Below are 27916 nucleotides of genomic sequence, written 5' to 3'. Positions count from 1 at the left end.
GGGCCCATGGCCGGCTCGGGGGGCGTGGCCACGTCGCAGGCGGAAGCGGCGAGCCGGGCGAGGCCACGTGGGGGTGGGAGAGAGAGATGTCGCTGAGGAGGCGGGCTCTCCTGCGCCTGAAGCGCGAGGTGCGGAATCCCAGGTCTGGATCGGAGCCAAAGCCGGGGGAGCAGGGAGGGCCGGGGCGGAGTCAGGGGCCAACGGGGCTGGGCCAGGGGGAGGAGATGGGGAGTCGGGCGAGTGTAGCCGAACTGCACTCGGGCAGACGAGGCATTAACCCGAGCGCAGCAGCGGGCCCGGTCGTCTCCCTTCCTCTGCCGGATCAGCAAGTGACCCAGGATCCGGAGGCGAAGACTGGTGAGGAGGCCCCCGGCCTGCCCAACCCCAACCTCCTCCATCCTCAGCCCCGCCCTGCATCCTGGCCTCTGTCCTGAGCTCTCCATCCTAATAGCCTTTCTCTTAAGCCTCTGCAGTTCCCTCCTTCGACTTAGTCTCCAGGCTCTTTGATCCTCTTTACCCAAGCATCCTCCCTCATCTCCTTCCTCCGAACCCTGGTCAGAAGGCTGTTTCTGCATTGATTGATGACCTTCCTGTTCAGATAAGATACTGTACTCTTTCCCATCTCAGCCCTGGCCTGGCTTTCTTGCCCCTTGTAGATTGTCTCTGGGGGCCTAGATCTAAAGGAAAGTTTCCTCTATATCCCCTAAGGGGTTTTAGCTTAGGCATGTGATCAAACTGACTACTGGAAATACTCTGCTTCTCCTACCTACCTATCAGGGAGAACCTCTAACCCTTCGGAACCATCCGCTGAGGGAGATCAGATCCCACTGAGGTCCTAGGGAAGTTGAAACAAGCCCCAACAGGTAGCAACAATCGAACCTGTGGCAGGGGTCTGGCTGAACTGCAGTTAGCTGGATTTGGACCCTGGTGGTAGTGGCATAACCCCTTGCGGAGAAGGTTGTCTTTTTGCTCTAGGTTCTCCCTTGAGACTTCTTTTTAAAAACAAAACAACCACGCACCTGCAACAGTCTTCTTCCACAGTCCAGTGCCTTGCTGATGCAGATGCCAGATAATGTTGCATCCTGAGGATTTTCCAAAGTAGTGACTGTGAGGACTGGGACAGGCCAGTTTTAGAAATAGGAGAGACATCAGAAAAGGCCAAGAAGAAATAATATTTTGTGCTTGGTTATACTGGTCATATGGCAAAAAATATACAAGCTGGATGGAAATGTACAGATCAGTCAGTCTAGCTCCCTTAAAAGGGAAGCAACTTTGGACTCCAAGAGAAATAAACTTGTCCAGGGTCACAGACAGTGACTGAGTCAGAACTAGGCCCCTCCCCCACCCCGCCCCCTACTCCCTACCACCCCCACCCCCACCCCCACCCCTATCATCTTCAAAGCAAGAGGATAAAGGAGCTAATTAGCATTCTGCCTGAGACTGGGACCCATTATCTTCAAAGCAGAAGGAAGATCAGTGAATTAATAATGTTCCTGCTTAGGTCCTGATTTTCTAGTCGACATTAACCCCCACCTGTGATCCTGCCCCTCAAGCTATGAACACCTTGAACTAGAATCCCAGATGAGAGGCTCCAGCTTGAACTCATCCTCCAGACATCCACTTTGGAAAGAAGGGGGGGGGGGGGAACACCACTTTGATCCCCAGACTTAGCCATTGAGTATCCTGACCAAACGTAGGATATTTAAAATGGGCTTAACAGGTACAAAATGTGACTGCTGGAAGCCTCCTCAGATACCCTCAAGGCATCAGAAACCTAACGTTTTTTATCCCTTCTCCTAAACTCTGAACTGGTAATTGCTTCTTGGAGATACCACTTGAAATCTGGGCTGCCTGGGGAGTTCACTTGTCCCTCTTAGGGGGAGGGGCAATGACCTTCCAACTCTCTCTTTGCCAGAGCTCCCTCACAATCCTTTCATTCCTCTAGAAAACAACATGGCAGAGCAGGTGGCACTGAGCCGGACCCAAGTGTGTGGAATTCTCCGGGAAGAATTGTACCAGGGTGATGCCTTCCACCAGTCAGACACACACATATTCATCATCATGGGAGCCTCGGTGAGTCACTCTGGGCCTCAACTTTCCTCGTTTGTAGTATGAAGGAGCTGGGACTCACCCCACTTCTGGCTCCAGATTCTCTGTTCCTACCTGCGCACTCACCTCACAGCTTCTGCTCAGCATAAGTCCTCGGTCTCCCAGTATCTCCAAAGGCCCAGTTCCTTCTGTTCTGTTCTTTGGGCCCTCTGTTGAAGATTATTTTCATACTATCTTGTTTCTCCTGATTTCTTGTCCTGGCGTCAGGGCAGTGATTATCACCCTCATTTTATAGATGAGGAAAATAAAACCCAAATTACTAACGTGATTTTTTTACCCCCTGATGTCAAGAGCAAGTTAGTGTTAGGCAGGTTTCCAGCTTCCCAGGCTAGAGCTTTTTGTTTTTCCCCTCAAAATCAGGGTGTAGAGGACAACTTGTGGAGAGGCTGGTAATAGGGGAAGGAGGGAAGGCTACTCCCTAAGGCTGGTGAGACTTTCTTGAGGGCAAATGGTGTCGGAAAGGTCGTGGGTCATTCTTGCTTATCAACTGAGTGGTTATCTTGCTTATCTTTGTAATTTCTTCATCTAACCTGGCTCAGTCTTCTCCAGGCCTGGTTTGAATAGACTGATAAGGGGCTTTTTTGGGGCCCCTTAAGGGTTACTAAATACCCCACTATTTCCCTCTGACTGAGCCCTGTGACCCCAGGGGTGTTTGAAGTCCTTCAAAGGAATGTCATCATGGTTTGGGTTGGTTGTTGGTTTGTTTCTGGGGTGCTGAAAGGAATACTCTTCTAAATTAACTGATTGGAGACTTGGAAGGAAAGCCCCACCCCTGTACCAGGGGTTAGAAGCCCCTGTTCCCCAGTGTCCTCTTCACCAAGTTTCATTTAGAATTCAGGGTTTGGGCTTAAACTTGCACTTATCACCCCAGACCTGCTCTAGGATCATTTGTTCTTCAAGTTTGGTAATGCTCGTTGGCATTTCCAGAGTGCTACAAGGTTTGCCAAACACTTTTCTACCTTTCTCAGTGCTTCTATGGGCCTCCTAACCATGCTGGCATTTCTGATTGAGAGCTCTGATCCCCAAGGTAAAGGCCTGAGGTGGAATTCAAACTCAGCCCTTTCCAACCCTAATCCTTCCTCACCAATGCTGGGTCCCTCCAGCCGGGCCAGGGCATTGGGGATTTTGCACTCTGAAATGACAAAGTGGTGCTTCCTGAGGGCCATTAGTAGCTTATGGAGTGTGCAGAGAGTGGAATGAGTTGGCAGAAGAGGGCAAGAGTAAAGAGAAGCCTTTCCTTCTCTTTCCCTGGCTTTCACCATGCCCTTCTTGGTTTCAAGTACCTCTGTTCCTGTAAGTCACTGTTTCCCAACCTTTGTCAGTCCAAGGTCTTGCTATCTATTGACCCATTTCATATAAGTAAAATAATATTATTTCAATGGGAACCTCTGTGGTCCCAAAGGAATCCATTGAAAGTACTCCGTGTAGCCCCCAAAATCTCTCCAAGTCCATGCCCACAACTTTCCACTCCCAGGAGTGCTTCAGTCCTCCAAGCAGTTATTAAGAGTCTATAGGATGTCAGACATATAGGGGATATAAGGGCAAGAGAGAACCAGTCCCTGCTTCCAGGGAATTTAGGTCCGAGAAGACTCTGTGTGTGTGTGTGTGTGTGTGTGTGTGTGTGTGTGTGTGTGTGTGTGTGTGTGTACACCAAATGAATATAAGAAAGTATAGAGATGAAGGGGGGATCCTAACAGTTGTAGGGACCAGGAAAGTCTCCATGGAGAAGATGGTGTTTAGGCTGAGGCTTCAAGGAAGTAGAGAGATTCTAAGAGGCAGAGAAGGCTTGGGGAATCCAAAGGCATGGATGGAAAGATGCAGAGTGGAGCAGGAAGACAGCCACTTTGACTCAACTAGAGTTAAGGAGAAAAATGTCTAATGAGGCTGGCAAGTGTTAGGCAGGTTTCTAGCTTCCCAGGCTAGAGCCTTTTGTTTTTCCCCTCAAAATCAGGGTAGAGAGGGCAACCTGGGCTGATAAGGGGCTTCTTGGGGATTGGGAAGGGCTTTTTCAATGTCAAGCATCATTCACTAAGCACTAGGATAAAGAGCCCCCAAAAGATAGTTCTCACTTTACAGTAAAACCAGTTACACCAGTTCAACTCCTGGGCTGGCAGCAGTGGCAGGACCCACAGAGCCATGGGTGGTCTGTAGATCAGTCTACTTACCTTAATCGAGAACTGGCTGGAAAGTCCTTGTATTCCAGAAGGTCAGATTCTGTGTGAGCAGAGGGAACACCACGGAGATAAAGAATTCAACAGAAAATATCTACAAGGAGTTCATTATTGAGAAGGTGTGCCTAGGGCTAATATGATTGAAGGAGGGCTCCGGGGGACACTATGGAAGGGGAGGAAAAAGGAGACTAGAGACAGACATAGGAAGGATGGAACTCAAATGGATGATAGGAAGGAGCTGAGAGTGCCCTGATCAGCCTCAGGCTCAGAATCCCAGAATCCCTCTCTGTGGCTGCCTTGTCCCTCCTTTTTGTTCCAGCATCTCTGGTTATCAATCCCTAAGCAAAAACTAGAAAGTAAGGTAGCAGTCCCTGGTTCTGCAGGGTAGCTGAGGCAGGGATTGGTGACATCCTTACTAAATCTTGTTTTAAAAACACTTTGATTAATAAGCTGGGTGATCTGCTTTCCCAGTCGACATCAGTGATTAGACCCAGAAAATTACAAGTGAGGATAAAGGCTGCTAGAGAGAGGGAGAAAACAGAAAGTGGATATACTTCAGTAAAGCAGAGCTCCATGGGGCTCAGTAGCTGGGGGTAGGGGCCTGCATTCTAGGCCAGAAAGGTCATGGACATTCAGCCGCCATTATTGTCAACTTTAAGACGTTAACTTAGATTTGTCATCCTCTGAAGAAGTCTATGTGGGCAGTTAGGTGACACAGTGGTGTATCAGCAAGCACCCCAACATACACAGGGGGGCCTGCTATCACAGGTTCTTAGATCTGCATTCATAAAAGGAAAGGCAACTTTTGAGGGGTTAGCAATCACTTTAATCAAACACATGTATCATTCCTTTAACCAAGCACATATATCATTCACCTAGTTCAGGGAAATCAGCACTCTGAACTTCCAAGAAAATACAGAGAAATCAAAAGATCAACAGACATGGCTTCCTCTGCCTGAATTCAACAAACAATTGGACCCCAACCATCCAGCCATAGTTACCAGAGAGGGAAACATGACTTCTTGATCTTGGCTGGTGGAGGGGTGGGGGAGGAAGGAGGGGGCTCACTTAGCAGCCTCAAACAAACACTTATAGTCAGTAAACCCCAAGGTAAAACCCACACCTCAGAGTATTTAGTACACTTTTTAGAGCCAGAGGACATCACATCCCTTGAGAATCAGTGCCTCATTAACAAAAGGTGTGGACCTTCTTACAAATCTTCCAGATCTTACTGTGGATAGGAGAGATCCTCCTCAGTCACATTCAAATAGAGGTATTACACTTCTTGATTACACTAAAACGAAAACAGCAAAAGATCCTTGCCATTGTACTTGCCATTACAGGTAGATACAGTGCCAGACCTGGCATCAGGAAGACCTGAGTTCAAATCTGTCCTCAGATACTTACTAGCTGTGTGACCTTGGGCACATCACTTGACCCTGTTTGCCACAGTTTCCTATCTGGGAAATGAACTAGAGAAGGAAATGGCAGACTGATCCACTATCTCTGCCAAGAAAACTGTAAATGGGGTTGTTATGGTTTGGGATGCCCAGAGCTCTGAAATGCAAGGGTTGGGGAGGGCGGTCTGCCACGAAAAATTCGACCCCTCAAGCCTTCCAGTCAAAGTAGAGAGTTTATTGTGATGCCAGCAGAAGCAATTTAATGGGGGTAAAATTGGTACTTTTATACAGAAGACTGAGAAGATCTAGATGGGATTAAGGAGTGGCAGGTAGCCTGGGGTGGGCCAGGTGCAGTCTATGGAGGGAGGTAAATGGTCTGGGCCACAATGAAAGGACAATTAAAAGGATTATTGAGTATCTAGGTAGAAATGTATGGGAAAGTTTGGGGGCAAAGACATGGTCTTTTCCTTTTAGGAGTCCACATTCCATCCCCCATCAGGGTCACAAAGAGTCAGGCATAACTGAACAAAGTGTAAGAAGTCAGGGTGCTGGATTCATTACAGAGCGATTTCCATCCAAAGGAAGCAATAAGGTTTTGTGTTTGCCTTGGTCCAGACTCTAGGCCCCCAGAAGCTCTGGATTCGGGTCTTTGGGCACTAAGACCTGAGTTGGGTGGTAAACAGTCAGGAAACAAGGTCCAGCAGGGGGCCTGGGGCTCAATTGAAGCTCTAATGGGGAGCCCTCCCTTCTGGCCTAAGGTCAGGATCCAGGAATGCCCCTCCAAAGGAATACCTCTAACCAAATTGGCAGTGAGCATAGAAATACCTGAAACTTGTCGGGAGAAGGGGGTAGGTGGGCAACCCAATGACCAGGGAAAGTTCTCACCCTCACTAGCTGTGGGGCTGAGGCAAATCCCTCCCTTTCCCTCTCTGGCCTTTAGTTTCTTCCCCCATGGAGTACCTTCTTTGGGCTAGGTGATCCCCTAGGTTCCCCCAAGGCCTACTTGCAGTCCCGTAGTGGGGTAACCGCACTTTGGAGCAATCAGCAGGTTGGGGTACCCTCCAGATTTCTGCAACTAAGCCCATTCCGGAAGTTCCTGTTAGGGTGGGGCAGCTCTTTAAAGCACTGGCCAAAACCCAAGCTGAGTGGGGGCTGGGTAGAAGAGGATGGCTTCCTCTTCTCTCCTCACCAGGCTTATAGATTTTTTACTTCTCTGCCTCCCACCTCATTACCTCCCCACTTGGGGAGATCTGCTGGCTCACGTGCCCACCCTGGAAGCTCCATGGCAGAAAACCTGTCCTTGACCTCCTAGAAGTCACATTTACAGGCTTCCCAAGAGGAAGTTTGACCACCCTACGAATCTGCTAACATCCCTGTGCCCGTTGTATGTGAGGCATTGAGACAATGGTGATTTGAATGAAACAATTCTGATAGGGGAGAGAATTTACACAAGCAAACTCTATAGCTTAAAAGAGATAAATATATAGTTGTCAAATACCAGGAAGTGGGGGTGGGGAGCTGGAGGACAGACACAGGAATTTGGGGAGCATCCAGAAAAGTTTCATGCACAAAGGGGATCCAAGGACAGAGGTGAGGTGGTGTGGGGGTCACCATGAAGGGATGTGCCCAGGCCAGACATTTGGCTGTATCACTGGGCAGCAATGTAGAGAATGAGCTAGAGTGGCAGAAAGAGGCAGAGGCAGGCAGGCCAGCTTGGGAGACCAACTTAGTAGTAGCTTGTTGGAATATATGAGCAGAGAGAAGCAGTGGGAGGAAAGAGATGTTCTGGAGATAGCAGAGGCAAAATTGGCAATTGCTTGGCTACATGGGGGTCAAGGAGACAAGGATGACCCTGATATTGTGAACCTGAGACACCAAAGGGAGGAAAGGAAGGGAAATAAGCATTTCTATAGCACTTACTGTGTGCCAGGGTCTGTGCTAAGCGTTTTTTCATATGGACGATCTCATTGAATGAGATCAGAAGGATGATGGTGCTGTGAAAAGAACTAGGGAAATGCAGAAGAGGGGAGGACACAAGAGGATAGGTGAGAAGTTCTCTTTTGGACAGGGTACACTGCCAAGAAGACTGCCTTTGATCGCATGTTTATTTTTGACTTTCAATGATGTTTATGCTGTATGTTTGCCCTAGTGCCCCACATCTCATTGATCTCCACAGCTCTCTGAGGGAGGTGCAATTCAGACGTGTGTGTGGGCAGTATTATCCCATTAGACAGAGAAGGATTAAGTGGCTTGGCCACAAGTCTTTGGCAGACCCTGACAGAAATCAGACTCCTTTAGACCTGGACCCCCTGACCCCAAGTGTACCTCTCCTTCTCCTGTATCAGTACTCTTAGTAAGTAAGGTAAACTGATGGTGCCATGGGCTTTGCTAACAGGCAGGCAGTCATTTCCAGGACTGAAGGGGGTGGGGGGTGGGGGAATCTTGCTTTCTGATCCTTGGTGGAGCAGGTCTGTTGGGTTGCTGATGGGCCAACCCCAGGGTGTGTGTGGGGGGGTGTAGTATCTGAGCCCCAGAGGAGCCAGACCAGAGCTTTCCCCCACTTTCCCTACCCCCTCCCTCCTTTGACCTGTCTCCTTCCCCAAGAAGCTGTCTCAGGCTAACTCCACCTAGTCTCAGTTCATCTGGCTGCATCTCTGCTTGATACAGATAAGCCTCATCCTTCCTCCAAGGGCCCCCTAAGAATATGGGCAACAGTGGTGGGGAGGCCTGCTGTCTAGGAGGTTACCTCTGTATTCCTCTTCCCCCCTTACTTGCTTGAGCAATCCGACTGCTCTGGCCCTTGGGCAGTCAGCAGTACTTTTTGCTTGCCCAAGGTTCCCAGTCAGTGCTCTAGCCTTGGTCAAGAGTCAGAAAGGGACATTTTTTTTATTTTTTTACCTCACAGATTGATGGTTCAGAGGGACATTAGAGGGTGAGTCCAGCGCCTTCATTTTGTTAGCTGAGGGAACTGAGGTAGCAATGAGAGCTAGGACTCAAACCCAGGGCCTTTCCAAAGCTGGCACTCTATTCATTGTGCTGCTCTTTCACCATCTTTTAAGGGAGACTCTAAGTATGAGAGGCAGGGAAAGAAAGAGAGACAGAAAGTGAGACAGATAAGGCCTGAGCATGTATGCAGACTTCCCAGACCAGAAGGGAGAAGACCTCTCTTGGCTATGTGACTGGACAAGCTACTTCCTCTCTGGGCCAGCTTCTCCTGGAGGATCCTTCCAGCTCTCAGTCTCAGCTCAGAACTCTTACCCCATCACTTCCCCCCCTGCACCCCTGGCCCCTTTGCTGAAGTCATTTCTGCTGTGTCATGGTGACACTGAGGTAACTCCCGACTTGCAGTGACTCACCTTTCCTCAATCCTAAATCTTCAGCTCTGAGCTTTCTGAGGGAGGTACCTCTCTTATTCTTTTAGCAAACTCCACCCTCTCCCCCGTCCCCAGCATTCAGAACTGGCCTGCTCAGGAGTGAGGCCAGCTGAACCTGGGCCAAGTCTGCTCTGTGCAAACAATTCAGCAGAATCCCCACCCACCCGATAGCTAAGCAGCTCCTACTGGGCCCCATGAAGGTTGGCTGAGGTCACCTCATTGTAAGAGGCCTGTCATCCCCTCACCTCAAGGTTGGATCCCCCAGACAGAGTTAGCTGTCATATCAAGGATATGGTCTCCTATAGAGAACAGAAGTCTGAAGCTGACCTCTCCCAGGCTCCTGAACCCCAACAGGCTGGGGCCCCTGCCCAGCAGTTTATCATGCAAAAAGTGCAAATCTAACTTAGAGAGAAGTTGTGGCAAGCTCAGTTACTACTGAGTGAGTGGGAAAGCAAGAATAAGAACTGGGCCCCACAATCCTCATCTGGAAGGGACCTTTTGAGATCAAGCACCTGGTCCAACTTGCTTTCAATGGGAGATTCAGAAGGGTGTTGAGGAGGCATCTTGGATTCCCTTAGTGAGTATAGTCACAAACAGTAAATGGGAGGACGAAGTGGAACACAAAGATCAACCTGGCCCTGCCCCTTCCATGTCATAGCATGAAGAATGAAGACCATGGACAGGAGAAGACTGCCTGAAATACTCTGAAGTCTGTGGACTGAACCATTCCCAGAGAACTGCATTGTGGGGTCCAGTTGAGTGGAAGAGGGGGAAGAGAAAATGCCCAGGTTTGGGACATTCATAGGACAATTGACACTCAGACAGCCCATCACCCTCCCCTGGCGCCTCCATCATCCCTGAAGGAAGCCTCATTCTCTAGCAGAATGAGGGCTGAATGCTTGGCAGCAATGAGCCCTCTGGGTTCCTGGGGACCTTTAGACATCATTCCCAGGAAAGGGAATAGAGAGAGCTCTGAGTAGAGAAACCTGGGTTCTCAGCTTACCCCCATTTCCAACTCCTGGCCTCACCAGACCCTGCCATGCAACTTTCGCTCTTGGGCTTTCAGCTCCCCCTTCTGTAAAATAGGGCACTGGTCTAAAATGAACCCTGAAGTCCCTGAAGTTTCCTGCCTCCAAGATGCTGGTCTTCCTCCCCCTGCAGCCAGGTGCTGCTCCCTGTGTTTGCACATAGTGGTTTCTGTTGCTCAAGGTTGTCCGTGACAATGTTCACTCAGTGTTCACCTGACTTTTTTTTTTTTGGTGAGGATACCCATTCTGCAATTTCCTTATTCTAAAGAGCTCTGAGCAAGAACCTTCTGCTCCCAGTGCATATCAGCCCTTGCTCTGCATCCTCTGGCCTGTGGTGGCTTGACCAGGGTCACACAGCCTAGACATGTCTGAGCAGGCCTTAAATGGAGGTGCCTAGCTTCTGCCCTGTGCTGTCTATCACCAGTGGACAGGCTGTAACATACCATAATTTCCCAAAAGCACAGAGTTCTGTCAAGTCCATCCAGAAGTGGCCAAGAGCCTCCTCCCTCTAGAACATCTTCACCAAGTGGCTTTCTAGCCTCTGCTCGGAGCCCTCCAAGAAAAGGGAGCCCACCACCCCTGCTGTTGTTAAACAGCTTGAGTGACCAGAATCTTTTCCTTTCATGGAGCTCCATCGACCTCTCAACAACTGCACCCCTGCTGTGTCCTCTGGGCCTTTGCAGAACAAATCCGATCACCCAGACCTTGTTACCCTGAGCTACCACCCACCCATCTGCCATGAAAGTCTGGGCCCTAATCCATCACAGAGCCTGGTAAAGGGGTTCCCATCTATGAGGTTTTAGGACCCCTTTACACTCCCCATTCCCACTACTACTGGGTACCAGGCTCAGGCTGCCTTTCTTAGAAGAGAAGGCAAGTGTGTACACCACTTAGGGCCTACCAGATATGGCAGTAGACCCTTGAGTTCCTGACTTTTAGGGATCCTCCCCAGGGCAAAACCCCACCACCACCCCTTCCCCAGCACAGTGCTTGGCACACCTGAAAGATTCTCAAGAGAAACTTGATTGCCCTAAACATCATTTTATGATACTGTGTTCTGGAATAGCTGGCTCTGGGGCCAGAGGCCTGTAACAGCAAACATCCTAGCACACCCAGGATGGCCTGCTAGCACAGGTTCTTTGGTCTGCTTTATAAAGGAAAGCTTAAAAGGGGTTAACAATCCTTCTTTAATTAAACACACATAAGTCATTCACCGGTTCAGGGGAAAGATTAACACCCTGAACATGGAGAAAATACCAGTAGAGAAAATACAGAGAAATTAGTACAAAGATTCAATAGACAAGGCTCTTACTGTCTAAACAAATTTATACAACCACCTACGTGCACCACCGGATGGGAAAGCACAAATCTCTGAGTAGTCGAGGGGACTCTTAAGTCCCATCCAAGGAATCAAAAGGTTCTTCTCATAAGTGAACCCCCAAAGTAAAATACCAGCCTCCCAGTATATATAGTTTTCAGCTAGTAGGATCAGAGCCAGAAGGCATCACAACCCATGTGATTCAGCACAGTTATGAACTACCGAGGTTCAAAGGAGGTCGAGTCTTCAGATGTTTTCAATGTGCCTGGAAAACTGAACTCCAGAAAGAAAACAACAAAAATCCCACTTTGCTTGCTCTTACAAGACCCTGCATTCAAATCCTGGCAGCTACCATTTATATGATTTGTGAGAAGTTCCTTCACCTCATTCCCCTGGGCCTTAGCTTCCTCATCTATAACATGAAGGGACAATTAGCCCATGGTTTCTCCTAGGTCTCTGCCAGCTCCATTTCCTCAAGATTCCCCCTTAAGGCAAGGCAGGTCCCCCAATGGATAGTATAAACAGAGGGAGGTCCCAGGCATGACCAACAGCCTCAGCTAACAGAGAAAACAAGGCCTGGACACTGGATCATAGGGAATGAACAACTGAGTCAGCAGCTGCTCAGCAGCACTTAGAAAAGCGGGAAGAACTTCCATTTTGCTGTAGCCCTCTCTGACCAGTCTCATCTGCTCTTTTCTTCAGGGTGACTTAGCAAAGAAGAAAATCTACCCTACAATCTGGTAAGTTTTCTCTGTGCCAACTCCCTCCACTTCAGGCAGAGGACAGTGAGACTGGGCAGGTGGGGGCGGGCCAGGCCAACCTAGCCCTGCCAATCCCCAGCCTGAGCCCCTTCTTCTAGGTGGCTGTTCCGTGATGGGCTTCTCCCCGAAGACACCTTCATTGTGGGCTATGCTCGCTCAAACCTCACTGTGGATGACATCCGAAAGCAAAGCGAGCCCTATTTTAAGGTGGGAACCCTAGACCTGGGAGTCACTGTCCACCCGTGTGACCTTGGGCAAGCCATTTCCTCTTCTTAGGCCTCAGTTTCCTTCTTTGGAAAATGAGGAACTTAGATTCATGAAGTCCCTTCTAGTTCCGTCAATGATCTTCTAATCTGGAATTGGGCCCCCTGTTACTTCTCCTCTTCCAGCCCACTGTCCTCATTCCAGCCGGGTTTTGGGTGAGTTCCTTCTAGAGGGGTGTGATTTTACAATAGTAAGATGGTAGAACATGGTGGAAAGAGCTCCTCCTTTGAATCCTCAGCTCCATCCTTACCCTCCTGGGCTGAGCTTGATGCGCTGAGTCTCTCTGACAAAGATGAGTACTGTGATTTCCTGTCTTTGTGTTGCCCAGGCCACCCCGGAAGAGAACCTGAAGCTGGAGGAGTTCTTCTCTCGAAATTCCTACGTGGCAGGCCAATACGATGAGCCAGCTTCCTTTCAGCGTCTCAATGCCCACATGAACTCCCTGCATCATGGGTCACAGGCCAACCGCCTCTTCTACCTAGCCTTGCCACCCACAGTCTATGAAGCTGTCACTAAGAACATCAAAGAGACTTGCATGAGCCAGATGTAAGAGTGCCCCTTGTGTCCCCAGTCATTCTGCTACCCTGAGGGAGATGGTGACACAGAAGAATGACTTTTGGGAGAAGGGTCATGTCTCATTGCCTTATGGAAGGGGCTGCCCACAGACAGAGCTTAATACTAGGCACTGGTGGGCAAGCAAGAGAAATGAGGAGGTGGGAAAGGGAGTTTAGCAGGGGTTAAAAAGGAGTCTCCCCAGTTTCCCTGAAGAGGGGACCTAAACCCTAAACGTCCTGTTGTAGTTGTTCCAGCATTTCAATCATGACCCCATTTGGGGTGTTCTTGGCAGAGATACTGGAGTGATTTGCCATTTCCTTCTCCAGCTTATTTTACAGATGAGAAAACTGAGGCAAACAGGGTTAAGGGACTTGCCCAGGGTCATGCAGCTACAGTGTCTGAGGCAGGATTTGACCTCAGGAAGATGAGGCTTCCTGACTCTAGGCCTAGTGCTCTGTACACTATGGCACCATTTAGCTGCCCCTCTAAACTTCTAACTTTGTCCTCACTAGACCTAGCCTGGCCTGGGATGCTCCCACACGCACCCCCATTTTGGAGGAAATTGTCCATTCCTGAGAAAGGGCACTGGATTTGAATCTAGGCCCTGTTCTCCCTGTTACTCACTCCTTGTTATTCCCCAAGGCTCTGGGACCTTGGACAAATCTCTCCCCATCTCTGGGTCTCAGTTTTCTCCTCTGTGACATGAGGGAGTCAAGCTAAATGACCACTGAAGGTCCTTTCAGCTCTCTAGTCCAGGATGTCACAAGCCAGAGTCCCTCCTGCCTTACGAAGCCATTTCTGAGCCAGAAGGATTCTTGCGGCTGGGTGAATGGGGGCAAGGGTGGTTACTAGGTGCATGCCCACAAGGAGATGAGTGGCCTTGGGCTTTGGCTCCCTTTCTTTCTGACCAGAGGTTGGAACCGGGTCATTGTGGAGAAGCCTTTTGGAAAAGATCTTCAGAGCTCTGACAAACTGTCAAACCACATTTCCTCACTCTTCCATGAGGACCAGATCTACCGGATCGATCACTACCTGGGCAAGGAAATGGTACAGAACCTCATGGTGCTAAGGTGAGCAAATAGCCCAGCTGGCCTAGACCCAGGACAAACCTTGCCTGGCCTTTCACCTTCCTCTGGTGAAAGGGCCCCAAGCATCAAGATTGAGCAGTGGCTGAGGGAGGAAGCCAAGGCCTGCTGGCCATGGCTGCCCTGGCACTCATCTCTGGGGCTCATTCTTCTCTTCCTTCTCTCCCCAGATTTGGTAACAGGATCTTTGGACCGATATGGAACCGAGACAACATTGCCTGTGTCATCTTCACCTTCAAGGAGCCCTTTGGCACTCTTGGCCGAGGGGGCTATTTTGATGAGTTTGGGATCATTCGGTGAGAGCGGGTGCAGCGCCTCCCTGGAGGATGTGGCTGCTGCTTTGGCTGATTCTCTTTTGGGAACTCCCCCAGAGAGGAGGGCACCTCTCCCAGCTTTTTTCCCCTGGGCCTTTTGTCCTTTGCAGGAGGACCTGAGTTTGCTCTGCTTGGTCCCAGGAGTCAAAAGAGGAGCCACAAGTACAAGTTACAAAGATATCAGTTTGCCTTCATGTATGGGGAGGGAGTGAGATGTACCGGAGTCAGAAAAGCCTCTGGCCCTTCGGCCAGCCATTCTCCTCTGTAAAATGAGGAGGTGATTCCTGGGGACCTTTCTAGCCTTAAATCTGTGATCTTGAGGCCTCTCCCAACCCCTTCTGGAGCGTCGGGGAACTTCTGCCTGACTACAGACCCTGGAATGGCTAGCTAGTGTGCTCCCCGTCCCACCAAGTGTTCCAGCAGAGGCTGGTGGGGAAGCTGTAAAAGGGATTCCTTCCTATGCAGAGCAGAAAGTTGGAGACCAAGGTCACTTCTTAAAGCGAGAGAGAAGGGCTAGCCTGGCAAAGTGGATCAAGGGCTAGCCTTGGATTCTTGGATTTAAGTCCTGCCTCCAGGCTTGGGACATACACCAGGAGTTGCCTGTACATTTGAAATCACAGGTCTGAACCCAGAGACCAGAGGAAAGGATCTTGAGAGATATCCTAAGAGAAGAGCAGTAGAGATGGTGGAGAGGCCAACAGGGCCTGCAGCAAGAAACAGGGAGAGGTTGGGATCTTCTAGCCTTAAGAAAGCACAGGGTGGGAGTAAGGTGGTAACAACAGGCTTCTGAGGTTCAAGGTATGCAAGATTCTACCCAGGGTTCCTGTGCCCAACTGGGAACACCTTTCCACAGAGCAGAGCAGAGAGCAAAGGACTCTAAACTGCCCTTGAGAGGAAGGAATACAAGAAAAGGACCAAGGGTGGCTGAGGTAGTATGCACAGTCCCATTCATGCTTCTGTGGCCTAGGAGCTCTTTGGAACTTGGCTGAATCCATGGGGAGGCCGCCCAGGCTTTGGGGGTTGGGGAGCAGGTGATATTCATGAAAGGAAGTGGGCCTTCACGAATCCCAGGGACTTCAGTGGCCATCTAGGTGAACCCATTCTCAGAAAGGAATACCTACCTAGTATATTCATCCATTGGCCACCTTCAGGCCTTGGCCATCATATCCCATCCTATCCCCCTCCCTCCCTTCCTGAAGCAGCCCATCCCACTGGTAAGAAGGTTTGCCTTCCAGCAAGTTACCTTGACACCTTCTCCTACCATGGCTGTCCCTGCTTCTGTCTTCTGGTGCCAGGCAGATTGAGGGCCATCCCTCTTTCACCAAAGAGCCTGTCAAAGCCTGAAGGCAGCTCTCCCATTTTCTCTGAACCTTCTCTAGGCTAAATATGCCCACATTCTCCACCTTGTATGGTATGGTTGCCCTGACTGCCCTCCTTGCCTTCTTTCTCTCCTTGCCCCACATGTCTCCAGTCCTGGAGCTTTAGGTCTGAGATTCACACCTGACCTCCTTTCTGCCCCCACAGAGACGTGATGCAGAACCACCTCTTGCAGATGCTTTGCCTAGTGGCCATGGAAAAACCTGCCTCCACCAACTCTGATGATGTCCGGGATGAAAAGGTCTCCCCTTGCTTTGAAGCTGCCCAGGGTGGCTTACCTGATTGGGGATGCTAACTCTCAGGCTGAATTAGGCTGGAGTGATGGGCCATACTTGGGATGGATGCCAGGAATACTCCCCACAGGAAGAAATGAATGAACACCAAGAGCCTATCTCTCTGTGATCCTATGGCTAAAGTGCCCTGTGGCATTTGAATTAGTGAGGCAGTGGGTTGACTCCCTCTTGTGACACTGAGTTAGAAGGAAGCATCACGTGTCTAACAGCAGAGGCCTGCAGACAGGGTCATGGGGGGTAGGGGGAGCGGGGAGAGGTATCCTCCTCTATGCCCCTCAGGGCCCCTGTGCCCATTGATTTAGCTGGCCTACGGACTGGTGAGCCAAGCTTCTGGGACCAGTTGGGTTTTCCCAGAGTACACAGCATCTCCTTGACCCCTAGTGTCTCTCTGTGTCCCTTACCCCAGCTCTCATGCTTTGGCCCTTGCCTCACACCTTGGACCTGGTTTATGGCCAACTCAACTCACTACACCTTCCCTCTGCTTTCCCAGGTGAAGGTCCTGAAGTGTATCTCAGAGGTGAGAGCAACTGATGTGGTCTTGGGCCAGTATGTGGGGAACCCAGATGGAGAAGGGGAAGCCACCAAAGGCTATTTGGATGATCCCACAGTGCCCCGGGGCTCCACCACTGCCACCTTTGCTGCTGTGGTCCTCTATGTGGAAAATGAAAGATGGGATGGTAGGTAATGTTCCTTGTCCCCTCTTTCCTGATCTTAGTGATCCACAACAAACATTTATTAGTGACTACTGTGCCTTTGACCTTAGAGGTCATGGTGACCTCTAGCTCTATGAACTTATGGTTCCCTCTGCCACTCTTCCACCTGGTTTTTCTAGGTTTCCAATTTGGGCCAGTGGCTTCCCTTATCATAACCCTTTGAGCCCTGCCCAGGATACAAACAAGTCTCCTTTTTGCCTTAGCTGAATTGAGGCAAAATCAAAATGTGTCCAGAAGTTTTCCTTAAGAAACCGGGGAGAAAGAGCATATCTTTTTTCTTTTCTTTTTGAGCATTTAAAAAAAATTATTTAGTATTTTATTTTTTCCCCAATTACACATAAAAACAATTTTTAGTATTTGTTTTTAAAACTTTGAGTTCCAAATTCTCTCCCTTTCTCCCTCCCTGCTCCCCCTCACTGAGAAGGCAAGCAATTTGATACAGGTTATACATGTGTAGTCATGTGAAACATTTCCATAATAGTCATGTTGTGAAAGAAAACATAGACCAAAAAGAACCTCAAGAAAGTTAAAAAAGTATGCTTCATTTCAGACACTGTCAGTTCTTCCTCTGTGGATGGAGAGCATTTTTCATCATAAGTCCTTCAGAGTTGTCTTGGATCATTGTATTGCTGAGAGTAACTAAGTCATTCACAACTGATCATCTTAGAATATTACTGTTAGTTTGTACACAGTACACACATTTCATTTTGCATCAACTCATGTAAGTCTTTTCAGGTTTTTCTGAACATCCTGCTCATCATTTCTTATAGTACAACAGTATTCCATCACAGTCACATAGCACAGTTTGTCAGCCATTCCCCAAATGATGGGTATCCTGCCAGTTTCCAACTCCCTGACACCAGAAAAAAAGCTGCTATAAATATTTCTGTACATATAGGTCCTTTTCCCTTTTGTTTTTTATCTCTTTAGGGATACAGACTAAGTTGCTTGGTCAAAGGATATGTTCAGTTTTATAGCCCTTTGGGCATACTTCCAAGGAAAAGAGGTTACAGAAAGGTTGAATCAGTTCACAACTCCACCAGTAATGTCTCATTTTCCCCACATCCCCTCCAATATTTATCATTCTCCTTTTTTGTCCTATTAGTCAATCTAATAGGTCTGAGGAAGTACTTCAGGATCGTTTCCTTTGCGTTCTCCAATCCATAGCAATTTGGAGCATCTTCTCATATGGCTGTAGATAGCTTTGATTGCTTCATCTGAAAACTGTTCATATCTTTTGATCATTTATCAGTTAGGGAGTGGCTCCTATTTTTATAAATTTGACTTAATTCTCTATATATTTAAAGAAATGAGGCCTTTATCAGAGAAACTTGAAGAGCATGTCATTTTATTTTTTCCTTATTTTTTTATTTTTTTATTTTATTTTATTTTTATTTATTTTCAGTCTTCCACAATCCCTACTATACAACCTATATTTTTTCTTTCCCTTCCTCCCCCCCACCTTCCCCCTCCCTCCCCAAGATGGCATACAATTTTATATAGGTTCTACACGTACATTCCTATTAAATACATTTTCACCACAGTCATGTTGTATAGAAGAATTAAAATGAATGAGAGAAATCATATAACAAATCAAAACGTAATACAAAAGAAAATGATCTGCTACAATTTGCAATTGAATTCCATAGTTCCTTCTCTGGATGTGGAGGGCATTTTGCCTTAAAAGACCCTTGGGAATTTTTTAAGTCCTTGCCTTGCAATGAAGTTCTAAGTTTACCAGAAAAAGTCCTGTATAAATTCTCCTGGTTCTGCTCTTTTCACTTAGCATCAATTCATATAAGTCTTTCCAGGCCTATCTGAAGTCTTCCTATTCATCATTTCTTATAGCACAATAATATTCTGTTACATTCATATACCTTAATTTATTCAGCCAGTCCCCAATTGATGGGTATCCCCTTGATTTCCAGTTTTTGTCCACCACAAAAAGAGCTGCTATAAATCATTTTGTACATGTGGGACCCTTTCCCCATTTTTATGATCTCTTGGGGATACAGTCCTAGAAGTGGTATTGCTGGGTCAAAGGGTAGGCACATTTTTGTAGCCCTTTGGGCATAGTTCCAAATTGCTCTCCAGAATGGTTGGATCAGCTCACAGCTCCACCAACAATGAATTAGTGTTCCAACTCTCCCACATCTTCTCCAACATTTATCATCTTCCTGTTCTGTCATGTTAGCCAATCTGACAGGTGTGATGTGGTGTCTCAGAGTTGTTTTGATTTGCATCTCTCTAATCAATAGTGTTTTAGAGCATTTCTTCATATGACTATAGATAGCTTTAATTTCTTCCTCTGAAAACTGCCTGTTCATATCCTTGGACCATATACCCATTGGGGAAGAGCATGTCATTTTAAAGATAGAAACAGAATGCGGATTTTTCTCTCTTTATGTAACTAAGTTGTGGCCACAAATGGCCTCATAGCCCACCCCACTTCCCGTCCCTCTCCTCAGCCCTGCCCAGGGTCCTTTCCTCAAACCATTCCCCTTTCTGTCATTGGCCCATGTGACAAAGTGAATCAGTATCAAATAAATGTGTCCCAATTATACATAAAAAATTAATGTTTTTTTAAAATGTTGAGTTCCAAATTCTCTCTTCCCTCCTTGAGAAGGCAAGCAATTTGCTGTGGATTATAGATATGAAGTCATCTACAAGATATTCTGATGAATTTGCCCTTTCTCCCCAGAAAACTGCCGAGAGGGCAGTGATGGAGAGATCCCCAAACATGCTGCTCCTTAGCTGTGGGTCCCTTCTGTCTCACATATAGTGGTTGAATTAGATGATTTGTCAGGATTCTAATTCCCAGTTGAATGGAAGACCAGGGACTGGTTCATTTTTTATATTTGCATACTCAACACTTAGGCACTTAATTAATGTTTGTTGAACTTCATCTAATGCCTATTGCGCTAGGTACTGAGAATATAGAGAGCCATGATCCTCCTACCTAGTAGATGGTCCAGCCCGCCCAGCCCAGATGGCCTACAGCTCTGGGAAGGCCACAGAGAATGACTGACAATCAGTGTGACAATGGAAGTCCTCCAAAAAGCAGTTGAGCCTGCCAGATTCAGTGATCTCCTTTTTTCCGTCTGTGCTTTCTGACCCAGGAGTCCCCTTTATCCTCCGCTGTGGAAAGGCCCTGAATGAACGCAAAGCAGAAGTGAGGTTACAGTTCCGGGATGTGGCCGGTGATATCTTCCAGCGCCAGTGTAAGCGGAATGAGCTGGTGATCCGCGTGCAGCCCAATGAGGCTGTCTACACCAAGATGATGACCAAGAAGCCAGGGATGTTCTTCAACCCCGAAGAGTCAGAGCTGGACCTGACCTATGGCAACAGATACAAAGTGAGCTGATCCTGAGCTGCCCAGCCTAGGACTGAGTGTAGGGGGCAGCTGGCTGGGAACCACTGTGGGCCAAATATGTGACAAGGGCGAGAGTGACTCTGAGATGAGGGAGAGTGGTACAAGTGCCAAGAAGAGGGCCAGGTCAAGTGCTCTTAGATGTTTAAGGAGGGAGAGGATGCTAAAGCCTCTGAATTGAACCTTGAAAAGATTTCAGCAGAGAGGAAGAGGGAGAGAAAGAATCAGAGCAGGACCTGACCGGGAAATAGCCAGTGTTCCAGTTTGATTTTTAGTGAGGAATAGTGAGAAGTTAAAGGTAGGCTATCACCAGATTGGAAAAAGCCTTGAGTGCCAGAATCGGGAGGTTGGACTTTGACATGTTTGACATGTTTGGTTTGGTTTGGTTTGGTTTTTAAGAGGAGTGATGAGACCCTAATGGCACATAAGGGAGTTTGCTTGCAGGAGGAATGGTTAGGAGGCTTTTGACAGAACTCAACTAAGGTGGGCATGGTATGAATGTAGAGGAGGAGGGCTATGGGGTGTTCAGGGTGTTCAGCCCTCACAGCATCACCTCTGGTGCCCATCTGGTACCTGGCCCTCACCTATGGTTCCAAGAAACGATAGCATGTACAGTGGCCACACCCCAGTAAAATCATCTCAGCAGATGGGCTAAACCAGGTTGAGGGTAACTGATGGGCCTCAAACCTGTCAGTGAGTTAGGGGGTATCTACCCCAAGTGCGTGAAAACTTCCCCTGGCAGAATGGGTGGATGAGAACAGTTTAATGCAAGGGCCATGAAGGTGACTGAAGCAAGTTCTGTAGAGAGCTTTGAGCTTGGTCAGATATCTAAGACACCCAGGTCATTTACTACATCCTGGGCCATCACCAGTCATCTAGACTTTTATCTTACCACTGGACTTCAATGACTCTAGAAAAGAGAGTAAGGACAATGACTGTGCAATTCTGCCTCACTTTTAAATCCAATTCATGCACAAATTAAGACATCACCCAATGTGATATCATTGGTCCTCTCTGGAAACAAAAGACAAATGACAACAATAGAGGAGATGAGGGAGACAGTGGGGGAAGCAACAGTGAATAGGACATGGCAGCTTCAAGAGAGTGATGAATGACTTATGGCTATGGTTACAATCAGAATTAAAGTAAACTGAGGCATGAAGTTCTAAGCACTTTCAATTTAGGGATAAGGCTAGCAGGTACTAATAAAAGCAGTCTTTAGCTACTCAGCAAGAAGCCAAAAGGCCCAGAATGAGAGCAGACACATCATTTCTACAGACAAAAGGAAGACCATCCAAAAACTAGAAGATGGGAAAACAGTATGATTGGTTTCACGATATGATCAGCTGGAAATTAGTAACAAGGGGCTAGCAACAACCCCTCCTTCCATCCTGTCACTAAGAAATACTCCTCATTTGAGTTCACCTGCAAGAACAGTTTGGCAGTAGTGGACCAAATTCCCTGGCATTCATCCTCATCATTCACGGATAACAGATTTCCTTGACATGAGAATAGAATTGATTAGCAGTGATTAGCAGGAGAACCGAACTTCAAAAATTGGGCAGAGACCATGAATGCTTTCTAGGGAAGCTGAATTTCCAAACGACTCTGAGACAAATGAAACATGACTTTGGCAGTTACAAAAATGTTGGCAGCGATACAAAATAGAATTCATTTGATTCTTCCAGTTTTCACTCTGAGGTTACCAGTCTGGGCTATCAGTGCCCTTAGTAGAAGTGAGCAGGAAGGGAAAGGCAAAGATTGGAAAGAAGGTCATGTTGCAAGAGTTCCTGGGGCAATTGGGGGTGGGGGTGACAACAAAAGCCAGCCAACAAGTACAGCACAGGTATGGCCAGGCTCCCCAACAACATGATTCCAGAGCTTGTTCCAGCATCATCCAGAAACTAAAACAGAGGAAGGAAGTCAAGCCAGATGGTAGGAATTACCCAGGGGAAAAGGACTGCAGGGGAGACATGACAGAAAGAAGTTAGTCGAGGCTCAAAAGTGGAGAATGGGGAGCAGCATTGAGAAAACCTGACCAAGAAGCTCTAGCACAGGCAGGGCAGACAGGGAAGCCAGAACCAGTGTCATATAGGTTGGGAGAACCCAGGGCACACAGCAGTCATACTGAGGGCCAGAGAGGGAAGGAGGGGTTAGGAGGAAGGAGGGAAGGCAACTTTTCTAAGACTTGCAGTCCTTGTGTGAACTAGCCTGGTACCTTGCCCCCACAGTACTTAAGTAACAAATATGTGTGGAATGAATGAACAAATGGATGAAGGAATGGAAGGGAGGGAGGGAGGGAGGGAGCAAGGGAACCAAAGCTTGTTTGGCTGCTCCCTGCCTGACCTCCCTACTGTGGTGCTTTCTCTCATCTCATTTACTCCTTATGGCCTTGCAGGATGTGAAGCTGCCCGATGCTTATGAGCGCCTTATCCTGGATGTCTTCTGTGGAAGCCAGATGCACTTTGTGCGCAGGTGAGAGATGCCATGGAGTGGTGAGGGCCTGGACCACCGCTGCTCCCCATTCTCCTCCAGGACAGAAAGAGAGTATCTGGATTTGGGACTGAAGGATCTGGATTCAGATCCCACCTCTGGGACCTGGAACAAGTCACTTGCCTGCTCTGGGTCTGTGTCTTCCTCTTAGATGGTCTCTAGAATCCCATGATCCTTCAGTAGCCTCATCCTGGAAAGCCTTAATACCTGCTGCTCAAGGCCTACAGTGGGAAGAGGGAGAAAAGGTGACTTTGCCTAATTCCCCCTCCCAAGGCATGACAGGACCTAGCCCAGGTCACAGGGGGCTTTGTTTCTCAGCTAGAGAGATTTGGCCAAGCTGCTACTTCTCCCCCAAATCTGAAGGTAGAGAGGGCCAGCGCTAAGGTTGGCAGTGGCTGTTTGGCATGTTTGGGCTTGGGGGAGGCGGTCGCAGAGGGCCAGTTTCTACACTGGCAGCACCTGGGGATTGGGGGAGATCACAGAAAGATTTTTCTCTTGCCTCTCTTCTCCTTTCTCCCTTATCTCTGCTACCTCGTCCATGCCCCAGAGGAATAGGAGACCTGAATTCTCCTCATGGTTCAGCCATTACTAATCTGCTATGTGACCTTGATCTCATGAACCCTTTGCCTGTCTGGGCCTCAGTTTTCTACTTTGTAAAAATGTCCACAGCTTGCCTCTCTCCTCCCTTAGGCTTCCCCTCCTCTCCTGCTCGCTGCCATTTCTTTTTTTTTGCCCTCCATGATCCTTGGCTCTGGGTTAAGGGGAGGGTGGCTCAGCAGCTGCTGCCACTTGGGTGCCCAAGCCTCCTGAGCCCCCCTCCTGGAGCTTGTCCAGCTGTAGGCCCCACATGATGAGGCCCATCTGGGTGCCTCCTCTCTCTCTCCCTCCAGTGATGAGCTTCGGGAAGCCTGGAGGATCTTTACGCCCCTGCTGCACCACATTGAGAAGGAGAAGACCCAGCCCATTGCCTACGTCTATGGCAGGTGAGATGGGTGCTTCCAGGGTGTCCACAACACTCACAGCAGCCCGAGAGCATAGCCTCATTTTGCCCTTGTGTTTGTTTCACAGCCGAGGCCCTCCTGAAGCAGACGAACTGATGAAGAGAGTGGGCTTCCAGTATGAGGGCACCTACAAGTGGGTAAACCCCCACAAGCTCTGAGGCAGCCTGGCAGCCCACTAGCTTCCTCCCCCTTGTTTCCCATCCCCAGCGTCCATGCTCATCCTTTTAGCCCGTTGGCCTCACTTAGGGTCTGTCTCTCTGCCCATCCCCTGTTCATGTTCTACTCACCCAGAAACTCTTGGGACCACAAGACCAGGAGCCCGTCCCTGGGGGAGATGGAGGGCCCCATTGAGAGATTCCCTGGCCCTTTCCACTCCCAGCAGCCCCGGGGACCTGGCCACCAACTTCTCAGCCCTGTTTACAGCTGCATTAGGTCTGCCATTCAGCAGCTACCAGACATACTTCCTCCTGCTTTGAGCTCCCAGAGCCAGCTACATTCCAATAGCAGTCGCTGGAGGTGTCCTCTGTTTCCCTTCAGGACTGCAGCTTTATAAATACAGAGAATTACCAGTCTCCCTGTTTACATATTGTGACTGCTTCTGTGTCCATACTGTGCTATCTTAGCTTCATCCTGGACTTTACAGAAAACCTAAGCATCCCACCTTTCTCATGCAGAAGAGATACATATGAGGCCCTCCTGGCTACTTAGGATTCGTGACACCATCTTTGAGATGGGGCCACTTCACCATTCCCACCCTGAAGTGAGATGTGTGGCCCACTCCATTCCAGGATGGGAATGCCCTGGGTCCTGGTGCATGGATCCTCCAGCAGGGGAGGCTAGCTGTCTTATGTCAGCTTACCTCCTGTGGATCTTTTCACCTTGTGTGAGGGCTAGGACTGACAAAAGCTAACAGAGGGCCCAGAGAAAGAAGGAAGACTTGGTCCCAGGCATGAGGCCCTGGGACTTGAAAGAAGACCATTCAGGGCCATCTTGCTTTCTACAGTGGGGATTGGCCATGCAGTCTTAGAAAGGCAGGAGAGCTAGCTGGACGGGCTAGCTCAAGGAAAAGCTTTTTGGAGATAGAAGCCCTTATTTCCCCAGGGTTGAAGGAGAGAGCGGATGAAAGGAAAAGCATCATCTTACGTGCCAAGTACCATGCTCAGCTTCTAGGGACACAGGAAAATGAGACAATCCCTGTTCTCCAGATGCTCTGATTTAATAAGGAGAGATTAGACAGGCAGATACAGAGAGAGCCCAGTGGTGTGGAGCAGGGTGCCTAACAACGTCAGAGCCTCTGGTCAGAGGGGGACGCAACCCAGCAGATGCATGGAGAGGGGATGGGTACCAGCATCAAGGCTCCTGGAATAACATGGAGTGCAGGTGGAGGGAGAAATAGTTGCAGAGGGTAGGAAAATAAAAATAAAGAGGAATAAAAGGAAGGAGCAGACATAGCATGTTTCCTTCTGGATGGCTTCAGTCTCCATGAAACAGTCTGGGTCATTTGCTTTCAGTATAGGGTTTGGAAGAGAAAAAAATGTGGAACAGTTGTCATGGGGAAATAAGATTAGGAGTTGCTAAGTACTGTGGAAAGAATGTGGTATTTTTAATGAGAGGACCTGGGTTTGCATCCTGGCTCGATTTGGGACTTGTCTCTTGCCTATCAAATGAAGGGGATTGAAACAGAACCTCAGAAGCCCCTTTGCCCTCAGAGCTTTCTGTGGCCCCTCCCTTTCTGTGGGACTACCTGATCTCATTCCTTGCATTTTTCCTCCCACCTTACCACTGACACTTCCCCTACATCTAACACAAACCAACACAAAACAACCTTTTAGGACAGATATGTAAGAGGTGCAGTAAGCCCATTGGCTTTCCCCCTTGTGGCCCAGGAGCCCTGGGGCAGAAATAAAGAAATCAAATGTTGGGGAGGGGAATCACTCCTAAGTAAAGAGCCATCAGTTAGGCACAGGGGAATAATTCAACCAGTAAGGAACTCTGAGTGGTAGCAAATGAAACATTAAAATGATGAGACTAATCACAAAGGTATGTGAAGTCAGGGAGATAGAGACCTAGAGAACGGCTGAGGGCTCAGAGGGCAAAAGATGACAAGTTAAAGAGTAGGAGAGGTAGACAACTGTGGCTTTATGGTGGAAGAGTGGATCTTCCATGTTGAATGTTTTGGTCAGATGCAGCCCTTCTGCAGGGTCGATTCCATCCAGTTCAATTAAGCTGATGTGTCTACCAGGTAAAAGCCACTTATCTAACAAACTTTGCATTGTAGGCTGAGGCGGGGGAGGAGGGGAGAGACAGTCTCCTCCTATGGTCCATTCCCATTTGAGGTTGTCCCCAAAGTAACCTGGGAAGGCACATCTGGGCAGATCACTTCCCATGGTTTCCTTTTGAAGCCTACTCTGCAGAGTCAGGACTGTTGTCATCCTTCTGGAACCAGAAGAATGGTTGAGAGGAACCCTTCCCCTCTCTTGGTGCTAGCCTTAGAGCCATATGGGCAAAATTTTCCCTACTACCATCTCCCAGTGTCCAGTAAAGAATAGTAGTAAAGTCCTGATACCTCCAGCTTACACACCTACCCCTCATTCAACTTACCAACCATGATGTCCACAAGAGTAAAGGCAACACATGATTTCAACCAGGCATTTAATAGATGAACTGTCTTCGGCATTCCTTATTCTATCAGAGTAGTAACCCTGCCTTCCACCTAAAAAAGGAAGAAGAAAATTGACTTCAGTTTGGCAGTCTTGTCAGGTCTCCCCCTACCCCACCTGGGTGGGGCTTCTCCCCCACCTGAGTTCCTCTAGAGCTTTAGAGTTTTGCAAAATGCTTTGCATATGTTGGGCTTAGCATCTGTTAGCCTTTTTTCAGATGATACTGGGACTTAGACAATCAGGGAGGAAATTTGAATCTAGCTCTTGGTTCTGGGGCCAAGGCCAGGCTGCTTTTTACACGTGCTTCTTCAGCCCCAGATATGGAGGATCCACACTTGGCCCAGCTCCTACATGGCAGAAGCTTGTTGGAAATGCTTACCACCTCCTAGAGAAGCACCAGCCTGGCTGGAAGAATGGAGAGGGCTAAAGGAACAAGAAGTGTTCCATCCTGCTCCTCCATGAAATGGGACACAAGGGGTGGGGTATCCCAAGGAAGCAAAGGACCATGAGCTCTGGCCCAAGGCATCATTAGATCTGAAGTCTTGCCCCAGCTAAGCTGAGACTTAGATGTGATGTTGGCCAACACCCTTCAGTGGTCTGGACCTTCCTCCATTTCATCTTCTAGCATTTGAGACTAAGTGGTGCTCTTAGGGTGGGGGGATAGATACAAATCAGATCTACAAGATAAAGAGAAGAATTACTGGGTATTTGGTCCACTAGGTTCTCCATCTTGCAGATTACTGGAAAATGTCAGAAGACGTTACTGGGCCAGGTTACTAACATATCCAGGATCACACAGTGTCTGAGGACAGTTGAACTCAGATATTCCTGTGCTGTATCCATTTCGGCACAAATAGTCTAACAGAGTACCCTTCTTTAAAACTGAGAATAATTATAAAGCAAGGCATTACTGCTTAGTCTAGTGGTTCTTTGTCACATGAACTTTTCCTTAAATATTTTGATAATTTTGACTTCCATATAATTGGTTTCCTTTGTGATCTATGTAACTTGTGCATTTAAAAAATTATCCCAAAAAAGCCTCCATAAACTTCCCAAGACCCTGTCAAAGGGACCTAGAGCACTATATCCTAGTACTCTGGCCTCTGAGCACACGAAAAGATGAAGCCCACACACAATCTAGTGCCTTGTTTTCCTCAAACTATTTTTATAGCACAGATTTGCCTTCAAATAGCAACCACATCTAGGCTGTGTGACCGAGAGGAAGGGGTAAAGGCTGCACTGAGCTCAGCAGTACCCTTGGGGCTATTTGGCATCAATAAGTACCCTGCACAAAGGTATCAAATCTGCAGATGCCATACTGGATAACAGACTGGGGTGATAAGCCAAAAGAAATCAAAAAGCATTTCAAAGAAAAGTGAAGTATAACTAGAGGTAAATAGAAAATTATGTTCAAATACAAGACTTGGGAACTATGAAAAGGTAAAGTGTGAGACATGAGTGAGAAATCATGATTTAACAAGGTTAGACTGTTTATAGTCCCATATGAGAAGATGATATATGTAACCCTTTAAGTCATTTAGAAGGAATGTAGAGGACACTGGTAGTGGTCTATTATGTTGGGATCATCTCAAAAGAAAACATGGAAGAATGAGAAAGAGGGACACACTGG

The 27916-nt window shown here is 48.1% G+C and overlaps 1 protein-coding gene across 1 annotated transcript; it reads left to right on the top strand.

Moving 5' to 3' along the window:
* Positions 1 to 74: 74 nt before the first annotated feature.
* Positions 75 to 24198, top strand: G6PD (glucose-6-phosphate dehydrogenase). Its single transcript, XM_072627215.1, has 13 exons — positions 75 to 357; positions 1946 to 2073; positions 12103 to 12140; positions 12260 to 12368; positions 12754 to 12971; positions 13892 to 14050; positions 14236 to 14361; positions 15904 to 15997; positions 16540 to 16726; positions 19882 to 20117; positions 22531 to 22607; positions 23516 to 23608; positions 23694 to 24198. The coding sequence occupies exons 1-13, from the start codon at positions 87 to 89 to the stop codon at positions 23782 to 23784; spliced, it is 1827 nt and encodes a 608-aa protein (XP_072483316.1). The 5' UTR covers positions 75 to 86; the 3' UTR covers positions 23785 to 24198.
* The last annotated feature ends 3718 nt before the right edge of the window (positions 24199 to 27916 follow it).

The sequence above is a fragment of the Notamacropus eugenii genome, chromosome X (assembly GCF_028372415.1).
Source record: "Notamacropus eugenii isolate mMacEug1 chromosome X, mMacEug1.pri_v2, whole genome shotgun sequence".
Taxonomy (NCBI): domain Eukaryota; kingdom Metazoa; phylum Chordata; class Mammalia; order Diprotodontia; family Macropodidae; genus Notamacropus; species Notamacropus eugenii.
Note: the sequence above shows the minus strand (reverse complement) of the source record. Positions and strands in the feature narration are given on the sequence as shown.

What these genes read in the sequence shown, in the direction of transcription:
- G6PD (XM_072627215.1), top strand. Translation starts at nt 87, where the DNA reads ATGTCGCTGAGGAGGCGGGCTCTCCTGCGCCTGAAGCGCGAGGTGCGG. An exon ending in GGATCCGGAGGCGAAGACTG is followed by an intron (nt 358 to 1,945) that starts GTGAGGAGGCCC and finishes TCATTCCTCTAG; the next exon opens with AAAACAACATGGCAGAGCAG. An exon ending in AAAGCGAGCCCTATTTTAAG is followed by an intron (nt 12,369 to 12,753) that starts GTGGGAACCCTA and finishes TGTGTTGCCCAG; the next exon opens with GCCACCCCGGAAGAGAACCT.